Here is a 15789-nt window from a genome sequence, read left to right on the forward strand (position 1 = left end):
GTTAAACCAAGCACTTGGTGTACATTTGGTTATCCAAAGAGTGTGTGATTAGTAAGAATAAGGGAGGAAAAGCAGTCTCCTCAGAAAGCCCAGGACTTTGTTGTGGTCTTTGCTCTGTGGATGTTACAACTTTTTGTCCTTTTTTGCTCCTACTTGTTTGGACTGGAAACTTTTGAGAAAAGGTCTGCCAGGTATTCTGTGGGTATATGGCAATGGCACAGTGGCTTAGTTCTTCCCAAAGTTCAGAAAGCACAACAGACAAATTGATGTAGTTACAGAAAAAAATTCTACTAGTTCTGATGACTTCTTTCCAAGGAGGCCACTGTAAAAGATTTCTTTCTGTGACTGAATACCCGGCTAAAACACTTTTTTGTTTGCCACTTTATTTTGCTTTATTTTTTTCCTGGGTATTTTATGAACTCAAAAATCAAGTGCCTGATTTTCTTGCTGAGCAGTCTTGGCAATTTTTTTTTTTTTACTTTTTATTTTTGTAATGCATTTTAATTCAGTTCTCATGGATATGCAACCATTTTCCCTCTGGCTGTGCTCAAATGAGTCATTTTTGCCTTTTGGTCTTTTAGTAAAAATTTATCTGATTTGAAGAATACAGTAACTGAACATACTCTTTTGCTTTGTGTGGGTACAGAAGTCTTAGTACTGTAGAGTTTCTAGACATTACTGTGAAACAGATAATAATAATAATAGGCAGTATTTCAATACAATTAATCAGACAGCCATATGTAAGGAAATTTGTTTTAGAGGACATGCAGATTAATCTCCTCTGTAGAAGAGGAAGCTTTCAACAACATTTCCATATTTAACGACAGCTTGTAATGTAGGAATTAAAATTAGTTGGGAGATCAACTAGTCTTGTGAATAAGGCATCTTTTTGTTGAGTATGTGGAGAGGGAGATACCGTTAGAGAACTGTTTTATGACAGTTTAATAATAAATAAAAAAAGGAAGGGGAAAAGAAAATAAAGTGCTGCAAAATAAGCAAACCATTACACTGCAGTTCTAAGTAACTACCTACATATAGGAATTTTAGAGACTATTGATGTATTTGTTTATTTCAGTGACAGCTTCATGTCCATACGCTACAAGGGCCCTCCTGTGAAATGGTAGTGAGGTTTGCATACAGAGGAAGAGCAACCTGCACTATGTTTGCTTTTACAACGGGGCATTGCACCAACTATTGTGTGAATATTTCTGGAGAATCTGCCAAACTAGTACAGGCTTTTCAGCTTAGAATCTGTATGAGCTTGGATTTGCGACCTTTGTCATGCAGTGAATGTAGTAAGAAAACACCGCTGGGCAAAGGAATGACTATTTGAAGACCAGATCACTTTGTAAGCAGAAGGAGCTTTGCTCTTAGCTCTGGGAGGATACTCTATTTAGTCTTGTGATGGCAGCTGCTCTGTGTCTCATGACAGCAGTGAGAGAACTGCCTAAAATAGAGCAGAGTTGATCTTACTGGTTCTGTCTTTTTCTCTGAGGCATAAACCAACCTTGAAAGTGTGTAAGTTAACACAGGTGTGTTGAAGGGTTTATCTATGGTTGCTGTAACTGTCTTCCCTGGCTGTGTGGGATTCATGCTTTTCATCTAGTGCTTGTTCTGAAAAGTGTTTTACTGTGGCTGTGTTACTTCATTTATTGTGAAACAAGGAGAAATGTCAACACCTTTTGAAAACATGTTGAAACCCAAACAAATAATGAACCAAACCATTCATTTAGGTACAAAAAAGCTCTTTTCCAGTCTAACACAGAAGCTTTCTTAAAATGCTTTAATATAGGTTGTTGTATTCAGGAGACTGTTTTTTTCCAAGTTTGTTGGCTTACTGGTAGCCTCTTTTTCTTACAGATAGTTCATTTAAATCTGCTTGACTGTTTTATTTGCAGTTTGATAAGACTTCTAATCCATAAGAGCCAATGGTCTACAAATCTTCAAGTTGATTTGTGAGTGACTTGTTCTTTAGGAGACAGACCATTGCATGTCACAAGATCCAGTTGCTGGCACCCAAGTTCAAGGACAATATAGAATGGGTGGCAGAAGTAGTGGAACTGGGGCATTGTTTATTGCTTTTCATTTTTGGTGGTGTAATACTGTCATAAGCACACTTTAATGGAAGACTTTGACCAGGAATACAGGAATACCTATACATGGTAGATGTTTAATGTATTATGACTAGGAAGAATGTCTGAAGCAGATCAAAATGTCTTTTATTATTGGCTTTTTTGCCTGGATTGGTCACCCAATATGAAAGGTTTTAGTACAGTATATACTGTAGGATTTTTGTGTAAGAAACAATGCTGTTGTATATGTGTGCTTTTATATATAGGAACATAGCAGTACTCTGATATAGTTAATGAGCTTGTTCCTTTGCTGTCAGGGAACTATAATGTTCCTCTTCAAGATCTGTTAAGTCATTAGAATTCAAATTGTTCTAGATTAAAATGCAAACTTAGAAAGTATTTTGTTTTCATTAGTCATGGTAATTTATGGAATTCTGGCTCTGTCACAGTCATTAGCTCAGAACATGTTTCTTCTGTTAGCCTTGTATTTTAATTTTAGGAGCTGACGCAGTCAAAGGAAAATTTACTACCTAGCTTCTGCCTACCTTGTCTCATTTTTCCTGTTTGGAAAAAAAAACCCACAACCAAACAGAATAAGGAAGAAACAAACGATGGCTCCAAACAATAAAATTTGCATGAGAAATAATAACTGTTTTCATTCTTTGTTCATCTTTTTGCTCACAGAGGAGGAATTACTAAGTAATTTGTCCATATTCAATGAAACCTGTGTGAAGTGGCGAAGGAAAACTGGAAGGCTGGGCTTGCAGGAAACATACACAGTAAGTGGGGCACCATTTGAGTTTGGGAGTAGCCTTGTCCTGCTTAATCCTGAGTCAGTAGTGGAGATATGTTTTGTGGCTTTTGTTTATATGGTAGTTTGTCTTGCTAGTCCTGGTAAAATGCCTAGAAACATAAAGCTCACTGGGTTAGGAAAGAAACAAATCCCTGTCCTAAAGTTAGTTGAAAAACTCAAAAGCTGTTGGATCCTTTTCTAGTAAATCACCTAAACATCTGCTTGAAACTGTAAGAAATGTTTAAGCACAAGTTTATTCTTTAGTGAAATTACATTGTAGAGCTCAGGGTCACATTGACATAGAAAACCTTGCAAAACTTGGATTCTGTCCCTGATATTGATGCAGGTGTTTCAAGCAAGCAGTGTATCACTTGCAGATACTGGATGTAACTTGTTTTGGAAATGCAAGATTTACTGAAGTACTGTGCCTTGCTTGGGATTCAGCCATCTCTTATTTGAACATTTTAGAACTGTTTTTCATGGAAATTGAAAGCAACTTTGGTAACTACTTTTTCTTTCTTTTTTTTTTTTTTTCTTCTTTTAATTGCCATCTATAAACATCAGAATAAAAGTTAAGACATAAAGTCTCAGAAACAAGTAGTTCAGTTAGTGTTACCGAAAGCCAAACCAACATGATAAGGATTCCCATCTTTTGGGAACGGCAATACCCCAAGCAAGGTTGTTTTTTGAGCATGTACAAATAGGGTGAAAAAGTGGATTATTTTGGATCTCCGGGGCAGTTAGGTTAATGTGGACAGTACATTTCAAGGTTGGGTGATATGCTGGAAGACAGCCTGTCTTTCTTCTCCTGTGTTGTAAATCAATGTAATTTTAATTTGCATCCTTTTATTGAGCACTGCTGAGAAGGAAAAAGCGAGTTCCCAATTACCGTAACAATGCAAAACTAGTGCTTTTCATGTACCTGGTGGTAACTGGGAAGCTGTGGATCTCCATTGTAATGTGTTCTGCACACGCTCTTGCCTGAATTCATCTACTTGCAAGACACTTCAGAATAGTCAAAACTGAGAATGATGCAGGCATAGGGTGCTTGCAGTGAAGTTCAGGACAGTCTGGAGTGCCTTGAGCTCAACTAGATAAGTTTTGCATGTCCCTGCATCTTGTACAGCAAACGGCAGGTTTCTTTTTCACTGCACTGGGACTCTCTTAGGGAATCACAGAATGGTCAGGATTGGAAGGATCCTCTGGAGATCATCTAGTCCAGCCCTCTGCTCAAGTAGGTTCACCTGGAGCAAGTTGCACAGAACCACATCCAGGCATGTTTTTAATGTCTCCAGAGAAGGAGACTCCACAGCCTCTCTGGGCAGCCTGTTCCAGTGCTCCGTCACTCTCAAAAAAGTTTTTCTTTGTATTCAGATGGAACTTGCTGTGTTTCAGTTTGTGTGCATCACCTGTGTTTTACTGTTGTTTGGTGTTGTCTTACTACTGCTTCTGTGGGGCAAGGGGGAAAAACTAGAGAAAAGAAAATAGCAACCAGATGTAGTTTCCATTTGTGTGCTGTAAACAAGAAAGAAAATTTACTTACACCTTACTACTTGTGTTGGAGGTGTTTGTAGGGTCCGTGTTATAATTTCTTCTATTTGTTGTAGAAATGTGTGAGAAAACAGTCATAAATTTAACAGACAAAATAAATTAAAAATCTAATTGATTACATTGTCTTGTTGCACAAAAACAGTTAGTCACAAGCCTATTCTCTTGATTGAGTTGATAGTCTAAACCAGATGTAATCCTAGGTTCTTAAGGCTTAATTGAACTAGTATTCTGAAATTTGGAGAGCCACAACCATCATTTTTGTTATCTCCAATAGTTTCACTTATTGGGCCAAAGATGGGATGAGAAGACGTTCTCAGAAGATGTGATATTTAACATCACTACAAGTGAAGATAATCCAAAGGTGTGTTTAGATCTTAACCCTGGCAGTAACTATGTGGTGAATATTACGGCCATCTCTTCCAGAAACACCATTGTCTCAGTTACAGTTGCAGTTCAAACAAAGGGTAAGTTGTGTTTTGTATTCTCTTGTGCTTACAGAAGAACTTACTGTGCTGCAGAGTTTACTGGTTTGAGTCTAGCAGACGGGTTAACAGGCTGTCTGCTAGACTGTATCATTCTTTGTGCTGACTACATACATGCAGCCACCATCAGCATCTTCTTTTTCTGGAGGACATTTTTGTTTCTGCTCACTGTGGCCATTGAATCGATGAGCAAACAGAGCAGTGGCAGTAAGTGCCCTTCAGAAAGATTTGGCGAACTTGCTTCAGGATTTGTCTTCTGACTGAGGCAGGATTGCTGCAGTGACGTTCCTGGCTACATGCTGGAATTTCAGTCCGTGGTGCAGTGCTTAGTGGTTTCAGTTCCTTGCCTTGAAAACTGACTCTCGGCCTGTGGGAGAATTTCCTGTTGCTGAGTTGTGTGATACTAACCTAAGTGATGTGAGCATTATAGATAATATTCCTATGTTTTGCAGTGATGACCAGTGTTCTGGCAGTTCTTCAGTAATTGTAGAGAAGACATGTTCTAACAGCAAGTTTCTGTAGTATTTTGGTTATGGAAACTTTAAGCTTGCCTTCTGACATACTGATATGGATGCAACAGACCTCAAGAAAGAATTGCCTTTGGAACACACAAAAATGCTTTTTCTCATGTGCTTTTTCCTAAAGGGCATTAACTGTGACAAATTGTTCTATGATAACTTTACTTCTATCAGAAGGTCTGAACTCCTGGATCTTTCTGTCATTATTACTTCCCTAAGTCTGGACAAATAAATCCTATCTTGATTTACTGAATAGGGTACTTGGGTTTTTCCAGAAGCTGTTTTCTCTGGAAAATGTTTGTTATCTATTTACTGTGTTTGTTCATTCAAAAATAAATGAGATTCTACCTCCTTCTCGGAACAGAATTAAAATAAAAAACTTTTTTTTGTTTTTATTTTCAGCTACTCATACTCAATTAAGTTGAAGAAGGTAAAGTTTTTGTAATAAGTTGTTGCCTTTTTTATTGTCTCTACAGTAAAGGAAGCTTTCAATAATGTATTAATTTTTAATGATACCTGCTTGAAATGGCAGAGAACTGTCAGGGGAACTGATGTGGAAGACAGATACTCAGTAAGTGACAATCTGTATTTTGAATCTACAAAACAATTTAATCAATCACCTATGTGAAAAAACCTTAATTTTTCAAACACTCACAGCTAGCAGTGTTCCTCACTCTAGTAATGTCTCTCATAAAAACCCAGGGACTATGCTTGGATAGCAACCTTCAAAAAAGAGAAACCACCATGCTGTTTTGTAATCTCCTGTTTCTTGCTTATTTTTTCCCCTGTTCTACTCTGGTTTTTCTTCCCTATCTGTGCTTTCAACTTTGTCATGTGCAGGTGTCAGGCAACTGTTCCAATTCTACAGTCAGTCCACTGTGCCCTGTGATACGTCTTCAATCTTCCGTCAACCCAGCAGGGCATTTCCACATGAACTGTCTCTGCCAGGACTTTTGACCACCTGCTGTTGTCTCAAATCTCTGTGTGCTAGGAGGTGCTCAGAGATTATCTGAAGGCATAGGGTCTGTTTAAAGGAAAATTTGCACATGATTAAAATACAGCAAGCATTTTAGTTTTCATTAACAGAGGAATGATCATGAGATGCCTAAAGTTAATAACTTCATATTGATTTGGGACATCAACAACAAAACACACAAAAAATCCAACTGAACCAAAAAAACCCCCACGGGTCTGTAAATTTGCCTGCAAATGTATGTGTCTGTAACTAGATCCTGGAGAGTACTTGGAATTTTGGCAGAGGTCAAAATTACTTGCTTTTTTACTTGATCCTCATGGTCAGACCAGAGAGGTGTTCATGTGAGCTTTTTTGACTCATTTCTATGCACTGTGAGAGTATGCAATGAGAGTGCCCTCTTACTGGAAACCTGTATGTTAGCAGGAAATCAAGGCTTGGGCAAAATAACAGTACTAATACAGAAGAGGATAGACTAGGACAAGGATAACTGAAAGAACTAGGACAATGTCAGAGCTGATCAAGAGGGACTGCAATTCCTGACAAATTTTGGAAACATTTGAATTTGGGTAACTGTCAATGCCAACGTTTTTGGCCCTCCGTATGCAGTGATGTGTTTTTCTGCTATTTCTTCTAATTTAAAGCATGACAAGACTGAATGCAAGTGCTCTATTAAAACATTGCAACTTCCATTCTGTGATTTTTCGTTTACAGTTTCATGTGCAAGGCCAGCGTTGGTATCAGAAGGAGTTCTTTCATGAAATGACCTTTGACCTTACCACACACAAGCAGGCTCCAGAAGTTTGTTTTGATTTGCAGCCAGGCACCAACTACTCTGTTAATATTTCCATGGTAGCTTTGAATTTTTCACTGCTCGTTTCCATGACAACACAAATCACAGGTAGGTGGTATCATTTATTTTATGTATTTACAGGAGCACCTATTGGGCAAAAAAGCATTGTTGATCTTGGTGTTGTATGGTGGATTGTCAAAGTGGTCTTTCCATGCTCGGACTTGTTCATTGCTGTTTGTTTTTGTCGATCTTATAGGACTGACAGTCTAGCAGCAGAAGTGGGAGAGAAGCAGGGGTGCAGTGTTTTGAAGTGTCATTTTGCGACAGCAGGGAAAAGATAATTTGGTGGGTTAGACACAAGATTTGTATCTAGGGGACCTGGGTTAAATTCCCTGCCCTATTAGTCTAAGTCTCTTTTTCCATGAGTTGTCTCCACTGTGAAGTGGAGATAATAGCACAACTGCGCTTCATATGGGTATTTGTGACAACAGGTATCACTGAAGTCTGCAAGGATACAATGTGCAGAGTCCTGCAAGTACCTCAGATGGATACCTTCATCTTTAATTGGTGGAGTACAAAACATAAAAGGCACGTGAACAAATAAGGTTCTGTAGGGAGAATCTCGGCTTTGATATTTAGCAAGATATTTTTATGGCACTAAAATGCTGTGATAAAAAAAATCTGTCATTTTTTGTTTGGAACAGTTTTACACTATCTGAATACTATCAGACTTCCTGTATTAGGTTATTACCGTTACACTGTGAAGTGCAGCGTTTGGTGCTGTTATCATTCCTCCCCTTGGGGCCACAAATTGGAATAGGTAACTCCCTAAGTGTCTGTAACTGTGTTCAGTCACTAGGTGGAAGCAATTCTCTGCTGACTGCTTATGAAGGACAAGTTTTGTGGTGGTTTTGAAATTGATAGTATTACCACATTTTAAATAGTAATACCATATTTTCAATAGTATATGTAAGTTTTATAAGCTTCTGGAAAGGCAAAACATGTCTTTTTTCCTAAAGATACTTTTTAGGATATACAATGACATGGATTTATTTTTTTTAAATGAAATTACAGTAATGATTTGATAATTCATTTTCAGAAGTTCCCTAGCTGTCACTCAGAAGTAGTGTCTGTCAGTTCATGAGTACATGTAGCTTTGTAGAAAATAACACACTGTCTCAGAATTTGGTTGACTGAGGTAATTTTTGAATACATACTCAGAGTAAAAGCATAGCTATTTACACTGTCATCCTGTGATATTTCCTGAACTCTGTCACTTACTCAGAAGAGCTCTAGAGAACACTTCGCAGCAGGTGCTGTTTGAAGTGGTATTTGTGCTTTGGCAGTTGGCATGTTATCCTTTCTTCTGAGTTAGTGCTTCACAAATGCACATGCATAGCCCCAGAAAAGGTCTTTTCATAAAGTTAGGTCATACACATCTTGAAAGAAGATCCTGCTACATGAGCCATTTTATATCTGGTAGTTAGGTTTTTTTCAGTGACCAATAGAAGGTAGCTGTTGCTCTGTCATTAGGTATCTTCATCCAACTCTTGCCATGCAAACACTTCATATTCTGCTCTTTTCTTCAGTTTAAAAAAGCATAATATGAAGTGTTTGCATGGCAAAAAATGAAAGCAGGTCTTTTTGCAGTTGAAATTGAGTGAAAATTAAAAAGCCAACAGTTATTATGCTCTGAAGCTCACCAAATAATGGGAATTTAAATAAGATATTAACTCCGTTGCTATTTCAGCTTATCTCTGATTAAAAGAATACAGTTAAAATAATTTTTCTGGCAGTGTCCCCTTGACTTTTGTGTTTTGGGAACTGCATTAGCTGGACAAACAATTTATATTAGAACTATTTATAAACACAGAGTAGGTATGTAATATATATATTTATAATTGTCCACTTATTTTGTAATCATGGACCTTGTTAAACTAGAGGGTTTTGTTTCCATGGTGAGTAGAATGATCTCGATTTACCTGCCAGCTTAAGTCTGAAAGGTATTTTTTGGCTCTGGTGGCTTTCTGCATAAATGGTACTGTGTAAATATAAGATAAACCTTAAGCATGGAGCCTCTGAGGAAGATGACTTAAAGTGTTTTACTGTTAATGTACTGAAGGTGGCCTCATTTGTTGTCTGAGGTTTCATGTGGCATTTTTAACAAATGCACAGTCAGTTGGTCTGTTTCCTCAGCTGGGGGCAAATCCTGATGTTGTGTCTTCTTGACTTCCACACACTTCCTGCATTTTGAGAGTTCAGGAAATCTTAACTGTGGAGTTTCAACTACTGTGAAGAGACATGTCCCAGATGATTGCCTTCCTGACAGATTTAATTTCCTGGCAGGGATAGTGTAAATTCTTTAAAGTCTGTTAAGGAATACAATAAGCATATAAATGCTAGCTATAAGTGTGGGGTTTTTTTTAAAAAAGGAAGATTAGTAAATGTATGTTAAGAAAGCTACTTTCTTATATATTCTTATATATATATATTCATGAATATGAATGAATATTACATATTCAGATCAATCCTGAATATCTATATCTCTATTTACATCTACATATCTCTTTAATAGAGATACATCTGTAGTATTTCTAAAGAAAAAAGCAAGAACTTGGGACTTAAAAGCCTGCTTTTCTCCCTGGCAAGTAGCATCCTTTAAAAATAGTTCTGTGCTGAGCATGAAGTTGGTTTTGCCCATCATCTTCTGGATGGTAAATAGAGCCTAGCAAATGCTTCATGGATCATTGAAATTCTGATCCTTTTGTACTTCCAGTAACAGGCATCTTGCACAGTCTTTTATGTCGTCTTAGCTTATTTTAGAAGAGCTCTGAGCATCTGTCTACTTGAGATAGGAAATAGAGTCAATTATGAAAAATGATTAGGCAGTGATCATATTTTAGTTTTAAGAAGATGGTAGCAAGAATGTCTTTTAAGCAAGAAGGAAGTTTGTTTCTGAAGGAAGAAAAGGAGTGTCTTGTGAGTGTACTTTTTCTCATTCGTTACTTCTGTTGGGATTATGCTACTTAGACATTGCTCTATTCCTTTTCCTTTTGAAGATCATTTATTAAGGCATGCTCAGACAAGACATTGTTCTTAATTGCATTATCTTTTTTCACATAAGAATTTTAGATGACTGAATTTTGTAAACCACTTTGAAGTGTTTGAAAACCAGAGTAATAGAGAAGGGCTAATGCTTTTGCTTCTAATAGCCTAAATAAGAGTAACATCTTCACTTGAGCCACATGAAAATACTACTGATACTTAAATCTGTTTGCGAGCTTTGCTTTGGGATAGATTCTTTATGATGGATATGACAGAATTGTGGTCTTTGGGAAGTTCATGAATGTCTACTTATTTACAGTGTCCAGCTAGTTATTTTTAGTTTAGACCACTGTGACCTAAGACATCATACTTACAAGGCAGAAAATCTCCTGGACACTAGAAATAGATCTTTTGTGCCTGAATTACTGGATTACATTTCCTTCTTGTAAAATAATTCATATTAGATTCAATGATGATTTCTCATTATCTCCTCTTGATTTATTGCTTAGAACCAGGGTGTTTTGAATTTGTTCAATGCTTACTGTTCAGGCATGCTGCCATGTCTTACATACTTGTGCATGCACTTTTCAGTGGGTTTGGGTAGGTTTGACCTTGAGCCTGTGTCCCTCACATGGTTGTGGTTCCTATGTTTCTCAGGTGCTGTTCTTTTTGTTTTGGTCCAGGATATACTTGCAGGCCATATACTCATGTGTGTATCCTCTCTCTCTCCATATGAACATGTAAGTCAGAAAGTAGGCTCACAAGCAGGGAGTCTAGAAAGGGTCTTGAAACAGAAGAATAAATTCCATTACATACTAGGTATAATCTTCTAGAGCCCTCCACTTCTGTCTCAGTATGTGAAAAACGTTCTACATTACAGATCAGGTTGTGATGTCTAGTTTGTTTGCCCGCCCATGAGTGTACACACACGTAAAGGATACTTATTATCTTTTAATACTTGTTATTATTGTTCTGCTCTGTTGTATAATGGAAAAGATTTATACGTGTTCTTTCATATAGGGACTTCTTTAAGGCCTGGAAAAGAAGGGAAAAACCAAATCAGCTTTCCAGTGAGGAAATGAAAGACTGCTGGAGATGTGATCAGACAGCTCTTACTCTGACAGCACATCATGTACCTCCAGAAAGGCAGTCCATTATAGTGTGCGCCTTCAGAGCACCAGTACTGCAAAGAAGGGAGTTCCTGATTTATGTAATGGGGAAAGGAGGATGATTAAAACCTAAACATGGTTTTATTTTTTTAATCTAGGGAGGAAATTAGCTGCCAATCCTGTAAACTCCTGCATACATATGATCATGCCTGCATTTTTGTATTTTTACGCACAGACTATTCAAATGTTTGATATTTAAGTTCATATGAACTACACTTCTTTTTCTGACTTCTTCATAGCAAGATTTTTTCTTAAATATTTGTGACGTCATGATCCATCTGATCACCACTTACCATTCTATTTACAAAGCAATTGATATAGGTGACATAGTATGTGCTTTATAGCCAGTGCTTTACAAGCTGAACAAAATTATTTGCTTTTTTGTCTTCTCTGTCTGTGTGAATCAAGGGTTCTTTAGTATTACTTCAGGTAGTCCTTTACAGATTTGCAGTGATGTATTTGGATTAGCCTGCGTGTTGTCCTCAATTGGTTAGTATAACTAGCATTAAATAAGATTAATGAAATGTGAAACGGAAAAAAAGAATACAAAAATAGGCTACAACAGGGAGGAAAAGAGATTGTGAGCTCTTTTTCAGCTCTGACTTTGTGTGACTTTTTCATGTATACATTATTATCAATTGTTAAGATACAATCATATCATGATTGTATCACATATATGATTGTATCACATATCATAAAGTGGTTTGGGTTGGGAGGCACCTTTAAAGGTCATCTAGTCCAACCATCCTACCATGAGCAGGGACACCTTCGACTAGAGCAGGTTGCTCCAAGCCCCATCCAACCTGACCCTGAGCGCTCCCAGGGATGGGGCATCCGCCAGCTCTCTGGGCAACCTGTGCCAGTGGTTTTTTACCACCCTCGTTGTAAACAACTTCTTCCTTATGTCTAGCCTGGATCTACCCTCTTTTAGTTTAAAACCATTACCCCTCATCCTATTGCTAAAAAGTCTGTCCCCATCTTTCTGATAAGCCCCTTGTAAGTACTGAAGGGCCACAATAAGGTCTCCCCGGGGTCTTCTCTTCTGCAGGCTGAACCACCCCAAGTCTCTCAGCCTTTCCTCATAGGAGGGGTGCTGCAGCGCTCTGATCACTTCTGTGCCACCCTGGACACGCTCCAGCACGTCCATGTCTTTCCTGTGCTGAGGGCTCCAGAGCTGGATGCAGCACTGCAGGTGGGGGCTCAGCAGAGTGGAGCAGAGGGGCAGAATCTCCTCCCTCCACCTGCTGGCTGTGCTGCTTGTGATGCAGCCCAGGACACGGGTGGCTTTCTGGGCTGTGAGCGCACTTATCGGCTCGTGGCCGTGGCCGGCTTTTCACCTGCCAGTACCCCCAAGCCCTTCTCCGCAGGGCTGCTCCCAAGCCCTTCATTCCCAGCCTGTGTTGGTACCAGGGGCTGCCCTGACACAGGTGCAGGACCTTGTTGCACCGGCCTTGTTGAACCTGGTGAGGTTCTCATGTGCTCGTGGGGCCACTTCTCCAGCTTGTCCAGGTGCCTCCGGATGGGCTCCTGCCCCAGGGGCATCAGCCGCACCACTCAGCTTGGTGTCCTCAAGCTGATGACCTCCATCCCGGTAGTTTATTAAAGCTCAGCTGCTTACAGTTACACTTTCTGTTCTGCTAAGCTGCTGATAGTGCCGTCTTGCATTGCTTTTGATGTTACCTGTGCAATACAGCAAGACTTATGAAAGCAGTGAAGAGCATTAATAATACATCTGAAAACGACATGCCCCCCTCCCTTTGTGAGGAAGCAGGGAGACCCTCTCTGTTTGCACTCTGCCTGGCTCTAAAAAGTGATACTTGGGAAGCACTGAAATTTGTTGTTTTTCAGCACAGAGGAGCAGAGAGGGCCTTTGAGTCCTCAGCAGGGAAGGAGCAAACCAGCTGGGCAGCTGTGGCAATTCCAGTGTCGCTACATCTTACCAGCCTGCTTGCCGCCGTGTCCTGCCCACCCCATTGTGGAGCAGCACGCCGTGGTTTTCCCCTCCTGCAGCTCACCCCCAAGTGTGCCCTGTGCCCCAGGGTCACTGTGCTGGGGGCTCCAGGTCTTGCTGTATGAAAATGCCAGTGCCAGCGAGCGCCCCTGTCAGCGTGACAGCTGCAGCCAGCGTGCTCTTCCACAACCTGCCACTACCAGCAGTTAAACTGATTTCCAAACAGTTTACTTCCGGAGGATGTGTCACAGGAGAGAAAAAAAGACGGAGCAAAAAGAAGGGGTGCATTTCTTTCTGCCTTTTAGTTGAAAAAGCACTTTGGGGAGTTTTCCCTGATCCAGTTTTCCTCCTGTGCCGTGGCCGGGTACAGTGTCAGCGCCTTCATCTTGGTGCATCTGGACAGCTGCTGGTCCCCTGTGCCACGCGTCCTGTCCCGCCAGCTCCAAGTCACGCAAAGGGCGCCTGCGCTCTGCTGAGGTCGGGGTGGAAGGCAGCGCCGCAGAGCTGGGAGCACAGGCGGGGGATGTAGGAAGCAGCTGCCGCTGCAAGGCTGGATGCTCACCCTGCAACTCCAGCTCAGTGCAGTGCCCCTCTGCCCCCCAGGCGAGGTCCTGACATCGGCTCAGGAACTGGGGTGGGAGCAGTGCTGGCTGTTTGCAGGATCCCAGCACAGAACTCAGTAGCTGAGGTTAGGATGCTGTCGCACCAGGTCCACGCTTGTGGAAATGCCAAGCGCGCCCCTAAGCCAGGCACCCAGAGCAAAGAGCACCCGGCTGCCATGCTGCAGGCAGACCCTGAGCACCTCTCGCTGGGTCTGCAGAACAGCAGTGATGAAAACTCAAGCGTTTCGTAGGTTGTATTTCAGAGGTTAGACTTGTGTTCCTGCGGTCACAAGGGCCAGGTGCCACAGGAAGGACCAGAGGAGATGACGGCGGATGGCAAGCCATAGAAATGTTGGGGTAGGCCTGAGCCGGGAGATGTGGTTTCGCGAGCCAGTTTGATCCACGTGGCAGCATCGTCAGGTTGGGGCGTAGAGTGAAGAGGAGCGACGTGACAGACTAGCCGTGTGCCTGCTGTCCCATCCTGTCCCGGGGCTGCTGTGCCCTGTGCCTCTGCCGCGGACCTGGTGTTTCCGCCTGCCTGGCAGCCCCTTCTGCATTCCCCTCTCTTTCCCTGTTGTGCAGCTAATACCAAAAACATGACTTGTCCCTGCCTGGCCACGTGTCAGCGTTTTGTGTCGCTGTGGGGCAGCCAGCGGCCAGTGCAGCCTGGCTCTGATCTTGCTCTGCTTTTCCTAGGCTTGCTGCAAGCCCCCTCCTCCCTGGGTGGTCCCGTGGGCTCTACCCTTGGGAACCTGAGGGCATTGCTCTGCCTGTTGCTGTGCCTCAGGGGCAACACGCAAGCATCATGCAGTCTGGAAATGGCCCGTACAAGAAAAAGCAAGTTGTAGGCAGATTGACTCTTAAGAGAGGAGTCCGTCAGCTTAAGCAACGCTAGCAGGCTGCAGAGAGAGCCGTTCGGCATCGTGGCCCATCCACAGTGGTATCGCGGCAGCTACGCACTCCCCGGCTCGCCTTGCCCCGTGTGCTGGGCACAAGCTCTCAAGGCTGGCTGCAAGACAGGCCCTCGGCCTTGCTGCGGGGCTTGCGTCAGAGGTGGCACCGAGCGCGCTCCCGACTCCGCACGCCGCCTGGCTGCCCCCTGAAGCTGCCCACCATCTGGAGCTTGGCCCATGGGAGCGCTGCTGCAGAGACCCCCATGTGTGGCCAGGGGGGCTCTTCCCCTCGAGGGAGGCCCGTGTGCCCAGTTTCCCTCTCGGACGGTGCTGGGTGCCCTCCCCGGGCTGGGCTGGGGTGCAGGACCTTGCTGCTGCAAAGCCGCAGCAGTGGCTGTGTGGTGTCAGCTCTCCCGGCACGGGCCTGGGACGGCTCAGCTAGTCACACTGGCTTTAGAGCAGCCGGTAGGGAATTTCACATTTATGGAATTATTGTGGCACGAGCACTTCAGCGCTTCATTTCTCTTCTCTTCCTTTTAATTTTGTCTCATAAGCTCGTCTAGTCTCCCTGTTCAATATTGTCAGCTCTTCCTCTCGCAAGAGAACGCCTGAGCTTGCTGCCTGCTAGCAGAGACCAAGCATGTAGCTCAGCGCACAGAGATCTGGGGTTTAAGAGGCTCCTAGAAAACACGCGTTCAAAGGCTCGCTCCCGAGGGATGCTGACTGGTGCCACCTCCGAGGAATTTCAGGCTACGCCTAACCTGCTGGGACACCACACCCATTAGCCCAGGACCTTCTGTGTTAATAAACCCCAAGCGATGTACACCAAGCAGCACGCGCCGCGGCAGGCAGGGTCACCTTCTGTGTGCCACACACCACGCGCCCTGTGCGATGCCTTTCCCGGAACCAAAGCAGCCCCCGAGGGCGGCTACGGCTGGTGCTGCCCC

The 15789-nt window shown here is 42.2% G+C and overlaps 1 protein-coding gene across 15 annotated transcripts in view; it reads left to right on the forward strand.

The window, feature by feature from the left end:
* SUSD1 (sushi domain containing 1) overlaps positions 1 to 15789 on the forward strand; it is a 52574-nt gene that overhangs the window by 17940 nt on the left and 18845 nt on the right. For all 15 annotated transcript variants that reach the window (XM_037373148.1, XM_037373152.1, XM_037373155.1 and 12 more), the window contains 4 exons: positions 2757 to 2851; positions 4691 to 4880; positions 5893 to 5987; positions 7104 to 7290. In XM_037373148.1, coding sequence (XP_037229045.1) covers positions 2757 to 2851; positions 4691 to 4880; positions 5893 to 5987; positions 7104 to 7290 — 567 coding nt within the window. The remainder of the gene's footprint in view (positions 1 to 2756; positions 2852 to 4690; positions 4881 to 5892; positions 5988 to 7103; positions 7291 to 15789) is intronic.

This window comes from Falco rusticolus, chromosome Z, assembly GCF_015220075.1.
Source record: "Falco rusticolus isolate bFalRus1 chromosome Z, bFalRus1.pri, whole genome shotgun sequence".
NCBI lineage: Eukaryota > Metazoa > Chordata > Aves > Falconiformes > Falconidae > Falco > Falco rusticolus.